Source organism: Archocentrus centrarchus, chromosome 14 (genome assembly GCF_007364275.1).
Source record: "Archocentrus centrarchus isolate MPI-CPG fArcCen1 chromosome 14, fArcCen1, whole genome shotgun sequence".
NCBI lineage: Eukaryota > Metazoa > Chordata > Actinopteri > Cichliformes > Cichlidae > Archocentrus > Archocentrus centrarchus.
The window spans coordinates 23729023-23738372 of record NC_044359.1 but is presented as its reverse complement, the minus strand read 5'-3'; the positions used below and the strand labels follow the sequence as shown (position 1 = coordinate 23738372).

Here is a 9350-nt window from a genome sequence, read left to right as displayed (position 1 = left end):
GGAGGTGTACAGGTCCTGGAGAGATGGGAGGTTACAGCCAATCACCTTCTCAGCAGAGTGCACAACGCGCTGTAGTCTCTGTTTGTCCCTAGTGGTGGCTCCAGCGTACCACACAGTGATGGAGGAGGTGAGGATGGACTCAATGATGGCAGTATAGAACTGCACCATGGTCCTTGCTGGCAAGTTGAATTTCTTCAACTGCCGCAGGAAGTACATCCTCTGCTGGGCCTTTTTGATGACAGAGGTGATGGTGGGCTCCCACTTGAGGTCCTGGGTGATGGTAGTTCCCAGGAAGCGAGAAGAGTCCACTGTGGTGATGGGGGTGTCAGTCAGGATGATGGAGGGTAGAGGGTCATGGTTCCTAGAACATGATATGTGGAAAGTGTGGGCTCATAACACTGCTGAGCAACGTTATAAAAACTGAACATAGGTTGCTCTTAGCAGTTACCTTTTCCTATAGGGCCAGGTAAGTTTGGATAACTTTTTTTTCCCTTAATAAATGAACTCATCATTTAAAAACTGCATTTTGTATCTATTCAGGTTATCTATGTATAATATTCAAATGCATTTGATGATATGAAATGCATAACAAATATACAAAATGTAACAAATGAGGAAGGGAGCAAATGCTTTTTTCACAGCACTGCATCACCGTTTCAGACCAAGATTGACAATCAATACTCTGGAATAAAGTTGCACAGAGGATCAAAAGCATGTCAGTTCGTTTATACCAGAAGATTAGAATATGCAGTCAACTTTACACTTAGATTTAGATGCAGTACAAATAAAAAGTCTCTCAGGGCTCCAAGTCAATCTCCAGTACATGCCCAACTTTTAATAATACATTGCCTTTAAAAATCCCACTTGTTCTCTGAGATAACACCGTGCTCACAGCAATACTGAGTGGTGAATGTGTCCAAATGAGCAATGCTGCATGTGTGAATGTGTAATACCACTGGTGTCACATATCCCCTTGAGGTCAGTGGATATATAAACATTCACCTCTCAAACATGGACGTGTACATGCACGTGCACACACACACACACACACACACATGCACATGCACACACGGTTTATAATTAGTGTTCTGGTGCAATACACTGCAAAAAGTGAAATTTGCCACAGGTCACAGGGGGGTATCCAGGAAGCCTAGAGACGCTTTCTGAGCAAGCATGACCTCAGTGTGCGACTATGACTAATAGTGTGTGCAAGAGGGGCAGGGTGCAACAGCAGGTTACAGCACTTTCATTCCTTCTCAGCACATCAAAGAAGGTGGAGACAGAGCATACTAAAACAAGTGACAGAGATTTGCTTCTTCATTCATTTAATTGTAACTTATGAGAGTGTGAGAATAATTCATATTTATATCATTCAAATTTTCTGTCAGGAACTCTGGTTAGAGATTTTAAGACACAATAATACTAATTAGTCATGTGCTTATCATTCTGTTATCACGTTTGTCTTGGACTACTGTACTTCATAAAGTAATCACAGTGATGATGAGAGTGCCAGAAATCTTTGAGATTTCCGTGACTCACTGTGGACGTGATGCTGTTATTATCAAATGGATGATAAATAGATAAAAACTGGGATGATACTGACACCAGTGAAGTTGTAAGAGAGACACACTTGGAAACATAAGAGCCAATCAATATACAGCATATGCACAGCTAAGGTTCAGGACAGTTTCTTCCAGTTTGGAGGATTTTGGTTTGAAATAAACATTCAAAATAAATGAATGGGAAAGAAGACAGAGAGTAAATAAGTGGGAATGCAGTGGATAACAGTATTTTGGAATACTAATAACATAACAAGTGCTTTCTCTCTGCTTGCACAAATTAGATATTGAAGAAAAAAAAATTATAGTTACCTTTGAAAACACAGCAACTTATTCATCAAATAAGATTACCAGCCGTTTTCTTAATCTTAAATCCCTAAAGGGTAATTTTCCGAAAATCTTTTCCTGAATTATCAACTTTTTCTTGGCCTGTGGCCCTCATTAGTTACACATGTCTCCTTGCAGCCTTCGGTTAGAAGATTTAAACAAATTTTCCAGTTTATTCTTATGATCTGTGCTAATTGGATATAGTTATTTGAAGCTATCATTCTCAAAGCTGCATGCAAATGATTCAATCTTCTTTGAAGAATTAATTTATGCATTATGATTTGAGTATTGTGACATAATGTCTTACAGGAACAATGTTTCTCATCTCTAATGAATGGGGTAAACAAAGTGTTTACCGGAGTAATAAAATCATTTTTGCCGAAATTGCCCATTATTTCTGTAACACTCAACACAAGTGTGATGAGCTTTAGAATAAGTTCTGCTTGGAGAGGTTAACCATTAACTAACCCAATAATATCAGGCAATCAATTAAGCAAACTGCTAGGAAACTAAGAGTTCTATGTGTTGTCTGTTGAGATGAGTGAGAGCCATGTACAGACGGGGTCTTTTGACTGCTGTGTTGTGCAGCAGTGTGTTTTTATTCCTTTGAAGCATGTGACAGTCTAGTTTTAATTGTGTTTCTCAAACTGGTTGTACTAATTATAATTCATGATTATGTTTTATTTTTAGGTGACTTCATTAAGTTGTGTGACAAAGCATCAGTTGTTTCAGCAAAACACTGACATGCCATCGTGAAAAATAAAGTAGGCCACGTAATCGTTTCCTGTAGGAGTTTATCAGATTCTCACATTGACGTGGAGGAATTTTTCCTAACTCTTCTTTACCACGTAAATTCAGGTCATTAAGGTTTGTACGCATTCATTCATACACAGCTCACTCAAGGTCATGCCACAGCATTTCAATCAGGTTGATGTTTGGACTTTTGACTGGGTCATCGCAACATATTGATTCTCTTCTTTTTCAGCCATTCTGTTGTAGATTTGCCGCTGCGCTCGGGATCATTGTCCTGTTGCTTGACCTCGTTTGTTGCACGGGCAGACTCACATTTGACTCTAGAATACTTTGGTATACAGAGGAGTTCATGGCTGATTCAATCACTGCAATATCCTGCGGCTGCAAAGCAAGCCCAGATCATCTCCCCTCCACCACTGTGGTTAACAGTTGGTATGAGGTGCTTATGCTGATATGCTGTGTTTAGTCTTTGCCAGACATAGCGTTGTGCATTATGGCGACGTATCTTCACTTTGGCCTTGTCTGCCCAAAGGACATTATTCCAGAAGTATTGTGGTTTGTTTAGATGCTCCTTCACCATGCTGCCAAGTTCTATTTAGAGAGAATTGGCTTTCTCCTGGCAACCCCCTTATAAACAAGCCGTACTTATTCAGTCCTAATTGTACTGTCATGAATTTTAGCATTTAACATGCCAACTGAGGCCTGTAGAGTCTAAATTATAGCTCTTATGGTGTATTATCTTGGGATGAATTTGCCTGGACATCCACTATTGGGAATACTGGCATTTGTGCTGCATGTTTTACCCCATTAACCCCCCCCCCCATCTTTCTCACTTTCTCACTAGAATGATGGATTTTACATTGTTTGGAAATGGCCTTATAACCCTTCTGAGTTTGATGGGCAGCAACAATTGCTGATGCCTTTCCTCCTTGGCACTGTGCTAGCATACACCTGAATGCTCCAGACCTCCACACTAACAGCATTTAGAAGTAAGGGTGTAGTTAGTTTTTCACACACTGCTTCTGCATTTTGTCCCAGTTTTTGTAAATTAAATAATGACACAATCTAATATGTGATGTGTTGTTCATCTGTGGTGTACTTAGGGTATACTTTTAATTTAAATTATTTTAACTTTTCTGTTTTATTTGGGTAGGTGTGTCCAACTTGGTATCATTCTTGCTGGATATTTAGACCATCATTGATATAGTCTGAAATCAAATTAATCATTTCTCTGTATTTTTTTTAGTTTGTCCTGACAAAAAGAAGATGCGAGAGAAGCACGTTACTGCAAAAGTCTGCTTTGCACCAGGTTTTTTTTACCACAAAGTTTCAGTAATGCACGTATGAGTCACTGTCTCTGTGTGGCTTCCTGTAAAGATAGGCCATCCTGTCTCACAGTTTCTGCCCCATTTTTTAACCTCAGTTGACAGTGTATCGCTTCTGTCTTTCCTGAGCACCTCAATCAGGCTCGATGGATTCAGCCTGATTGGTCATAACGCGTTTGGGCACCTCAAAAATGTCTGGATATGCATTGGGAATGGTTCTCTCTCTTCTGCTGCTTGCTTCTACCATTCAGGGTAATCCTGGACATACCTATATGATATGCCAACAAAGATGGATATTCAACATTGATTGTCAGATGGATATTGGCTTCTGGTGTGACAAGCTGCCTTACTATGATGCTATGTTTTTCTCTGCCTGCACCCCTGCAGACTGCAGTCTATATTATCAACTTCAAAGTGTAAGTGATTTTGTCTCCTAACTTTTCTCACTTCTAACACTATCTGATGTGTGTGACAGGCCTCCGGGGTGTTCAGTTGTATCATCATGAAAAGTTGGAAGCTGTAGTGGGCCAGAACGTTTCCTTACCCTGCATTGTAATAAGTCCTGCTGATGCCAAGATTGTCAGCATTGAATGGAGTAAGAAAACACATGAAACCACAAAGCTGGTTTTGTACAGCCCAGTTCATGGAAGTTATCGGTTCTGGGAAAATGTCACCATCCACTTTGAGCACAATAGTACCAACACAGTGAGGGGCTCCTATTTGCAACTTCCTGAGGTCAAGAAATGGGACGAAGGGAACTATTCCTGTGACATTGCTTCTTTTCCTTACGGCTCCCTGCGGACTACAACACAGCTAATAATCAAAGGTAAGAGGAACGCTATTACCAGCATGTCTAAATACCTAAGCCAGACTTTGTAGACCACACAGGATACATTATTTAAATAGAAATGCACAACATCTTTCTATCTAATGGTCTATTGCATATATTTCACGTTACTCGTGGTTGCATCAGAGTGCTCAGTCTCTGCCAATCTCAGCAGTTATTTACCGCTCAGCAAATCCAAGTAATAACTGCAAGAATGTATCTAGGAGCTTCGTTACGATACACACTTTTCTTTGTGGAATTATTTTTTCCTCATCAGTCATGTACTTGTATCATGACACAGGGCACAATACACCCTTTTGTTCAGCTGAAGGGTTGTTGTGATCATAATAGAGGCAGAAGAAATTTTACAAAAGGTGTTTTTCACATCAGTCAGTTGGTTGATTTTTAGCTGATACCCTGCGTTTGTTGCAGATATTTTTTCACAACATTCTTGTGATGTCAACAATTCAAATTAATGTCATGTTTTCTTCAACAGATGACATTAAAATAACGTGTGATGTGAATGGCACCGTCGAAGCCCGTAACGGGGAAAACGTGACAATTCGCTGCAGGTCACTTCCAAATGCAAATGCAAAGTACAGGTGGACCAAGGTAAAGGAAACTTGAAACTGAATTTAGAGAATTTCTCCGACCTCTTTTCAAAATGAAAGGTTTTCCTGTGCTACATAATCTTTGCTTTGCCCCAGAATAACAAACTGTTGTCAGAGCATGAATCTCTGGAGCTCTGGTGGGTGACTGATGCTGATGCCGGGGTTTACACGCTGGCTGTCAACACAGGAAACAAACGTTTGCATGAAGAGTTTGTGGTCACGGTGCTAACAGCAACCACAAGTTTAAAGACAGGTGAGCGTCTTCAGTTCGTCACTGCTGTTTGCCTCTTTGTGTCATACTCAATTTCATCATTTCCCCAGGGCTGGATTATCAATCTAGCAGAGGGCCCAAGAGACTGAATGACTTAATAAACTGCAGTGGACCAGAAAGCTGATATTTGAACTTTTGTTATTATACTGTAGCTCACTCAATTTTAATTTTTAATTAGCTGAAAGGAAGGAGAGAGATTCAAAGGATTGTGAAGCTGCCAGCCATGTTATGAGAATGTAGCAGGATATGGGAATAAATTGGGAACTGCCAAACTTAAAAAAAAAAAGACTCAATTATTTGCTTTACATCAGTTGTCCACTGGGATTAGAAGGAGTACTGAAGTATGATCAGCTAAAACATAATTCAAAGGTTTAAATTTCAATACAACCAAACTGCATGTGGTCTGCCTGCCACCACTGGTTAAGTGGCTTGACAGAGTGCTGTGAGCCAGCGGTGCTCAATTAGGAAAACAATCCCCACTTGTATACTTTTTCATCCTTTCTAGATGCTTCTCAAGAGAATATGTGACAAAGAAAAGAACAAATAGAAGCCACACAGACGTCACAGTGTACTTCCCGTTCTTTCTTTCTATCTAGTTTCAAACCGCAAACACAAACACACTCAATCGTATCTCAGCAGCTGCTCTGAATCATCGCACGGGGTAAGAGCACAATCTGTTGGTCAGATTGTAGTAGCACAGCAAGTGAAGGATTGAAAATATTGAAATAGGTCACAATTTCTCATAGCACAATAGATATGTACATTACCAAAATATGGCATCACTCTCTCAGTTGTGTCTCAATGGACATCTGATCTCTCCAGATGTAGGAATCAAGGTATGCATGGTAGCAATAAAACTGAAATACAGGAGAGAAACCATCCTAATTAAAAAAAGAACACTTATACATTGCACTATCGATATTGCAAATTCATACCCACACCTTTGCCTCATGAATCTGCGCCCAAGGCTCCACAGACTAGATACCTAAAATATTTTAGCTGTATTGATTATGCATATTCCCCAGAATGCCAACATAACCCATGTTTTAATGATGTATTATTTTGCACTGGGTAATTTAAAATTGTCTTCTACTATAATTATAATCCCTACTCTTCATGCTGGTTCAATGAATAGCTTTACACTTTGGAAACACATTTAAAGCAAAGCTGTATATCACAGATATGAGAGGCTTTAAAGTTTAAGCGTAGGTGAGCAAGCAATTAAGTTTATTTCCCAGTGGAAATTATGTCTACAGTATGTTCTAGACAATATATAAACAAAATAACAGGATTTCAATGTGATTGATAGGCTACAGTTTATTTTGTAATGTGCACAGTGTTTGATGTCAGCAGTTTCTGGTCTGCCTGGTTGACACTGTGAAGACAACACCCAGCACCCTCTCCAGTACATTATTGCTAACAGGCTTATTCTTTCTTTCTGTATCTTGGCAGGGTCACCACAGGCTTTGACTGAATCAGCAGGCATCAGCCTTACAACGTCACCAACCCCTGACCTTTCTGACCACACAGATTGGACCTCCATCGTCCCTACAACTATTCCAAACACCACAAATGTTACAATCACAACTGTTGAGCATGTAAACTCTTTTACAAATTCTACACATATCAATGTCACGTCATCGCCCGCCACACAGTCTTATACCCAAGGTTTGGTCAACTCTACAGCATCGCGCACTGTACATCTTAGTACAGTGCTGAGCTCAACACAGGAAACGGCCAGTGGTGGGATGAAGAATGAGTCCAAGTTACATACACAGCAACCAGAGGGCACTTTCTCAACGACACCAGAAGAATCCAGCACGTCTGGAAGCATTTCAAAAAATCCCGGAGGAACTCCAACTGGAGGTGCTGAAGGTAAAAATTTGGTTTGAATGTTTAAAAAAATGATTTATATCTGAATCTCTAAGTGTGTATTAGCACAGTGTTAAGAGTTGCTTGTTTTTTTTAATGCAAAAAATTATTATACATTACCAGTCTGCCTCTAGCTGTATTAAAAAAAAAAAAAAAAAGACTTGTTAGTGCTGCTATGAGACAGTGTGCATTTCGTTTGGGGACTGCCATCAGAGTGAGTGCCTTTGTGGATATCAAGGTCACAGGGCTGGGAAATAAAGCAGCTTGAAAACAGGCAAACAACAGCATATATAAATGCTCAAAAGGCAAAGCCTGAAAAGCCAGAGTTTCTTTGCCTTCACCAGCTGCATCTTCATAATATATGAAACTGTTGCTCAGCCTGCGGCTAGATGCCTTTTACAGGTAGAAAACTCATTAAGGGGAGCACCTACTTCTAGGGGGATGCTGCATGACAAACTGAGGGGGAGGATTGCGAGACACCCTTCTCTGCCTCGAGGCAAAAAAAAAGTTTCCACATCGTAGCTTTACATTTATTATCGGTATTTGTTGAAGTCTGCTCGGTTTCACCGGAGCAAGACAATCAATATGTTAGAAACATATCTGTGGCTGTTGCTGTACAAAAAAAAAAATCACATTTTCCATTCCCACAATCTGCTTCTTAGATACGGTACCGATTCATCTGTTGTTGGTGTTAATCATTGTTCCGATGCTGGTATTGATCGCCGTGGCTGCCGTTCTCTTCAGAAGACAAGTTATAAAAAGCAGGTAAAACTCTTACTATCTATGCACTCCACTATCCTTTACACTTGCTTACACAGGGTCATGCACCGGGTGACCGTGAAAGACATCAAAAATATTGATATATGTCAAATTTTCCAAAAGACGCACATGACCTACAATACATGACCTGCAAATGCTCTCTGGTTTCAGCTGTCTAACAATGCTACAATTCAATATTTGTTCTCTGACTCTTCCTTTATAGGATGGATCTACCACCTCCTTTCAAACCCCCTCCACCTCCAGTCAAGTACACAGCAGTAAGACACAGCGAGACTCTGACAGAGACTTTTCCCATTTCGAGGTGTAACTCTTTAATAGAGACTCAAATATGAAATATGTCAGTTCAAAAACCGGAAAGTGCAGTAATTGTGGGGCTGTGGTTTAAGCCGTGTCCTCTTTTGGTTACATGAGGTGTTACAAAATGGTTTGACTTTTACTTTGCAAATGTGTCTCTGTGTATATATTTTCTAAGTGTTTTTTTAATGTTTGTTTTTGTATTAATATGCATCCCACTATGTATATTTACAATAGCTGAAAATAAATGCACGATGAATTTCATTAAAGTGACTTTTACACAACTGGTGTTATTTACATCTTCTGTTCACTGTTTACACTATATTGATATTCAGTCGTCGAGTGACATCCCATTCTTAATCCAAAGGGTTTAATATGGTGTGGGCTCACCTTTTGCAGCTATAACAGTTTCAACTCTTCTGGGAAGGCTTTCCAGAAGGTTTAGGAGAGTGTTTATGGGAATTTTTGCCCATTCTTCCAGAAGTGCATTTGTGAGATCAGAGACTGATGTTGGAGGAAAAGGCCTGGCTCAGAGTTTCTGCTGTAATTCATCCCAAAGGTGTTCTGTCGGGTTAAGGTCAGGACTCTGTGCAGGCCAGTCAAGTTCTTCAACACCAAACTCGCTCATCCATGTCTTTATGGACCTGCTTTGTGCACTGGTGTCAGAGGTGGGAAGTAACGAAGTACAAATACTTCGTTACTGTACTTAAGTAGATTTTTCAGGTATCTGTA

At 40.0% G+C, this 9350-nt stretch overlaps 1 protein-coding gene across 1 annotated transcript; it reads left to right on the top strand.

The window, feature by feature from the left end:
• Positions 1-4074: 4074 nt before the first annotated feature.
• LOC115792462 (T-cell surface protein tactile) lies at positions 4075-8868 on the top strand. Its single transcript, XM_030747001.1, has 7 exons — positions 4075-4216; positions 4440-4790; positions 5287-5402; positions 5498-5654; positions 7125-7547; positions 8207-8309; positions 8527-8868. Exons 1-7 carry the CDS (start codon positions 4156-4158, stop codon positions 8654-8656), a joined length of 1341 nt encoding a protein of 446 aa, XP_030602861.1. The 5' UTR covers positions 4075-4155; the 3' UTR covers positions 8657-8868.
• The last annotated feature ends 482 nt before the right edge of the window (positions 8869-9350 follow it).

Excerpts from the sequence above, each read along its gene's own strand:
- LOC115792462 (XM_030747001.1), top strand. The coding sequence starts at position 4,156 with ATGTCTGGATATGCATTGGGAATGGTTCTCTCTCTTCTGCTGCTTGCT. Across the intron at positions 4,217-4,439 it reads GCTTGCTTCTACCATTCAGG|GCCTCCGGGGTGTTCAGTTG; the intron begins GTAATCCTGGAC and ends TGTGTGTGACAG. Across the intron at positions 5,403-5,497 it reads CAAAGTACAGGTGGACCAAG|AATAACAAACTGTTGTCAGA; the intron begins GTAAAGGAAACT and ends GCTTTGCCCCAG.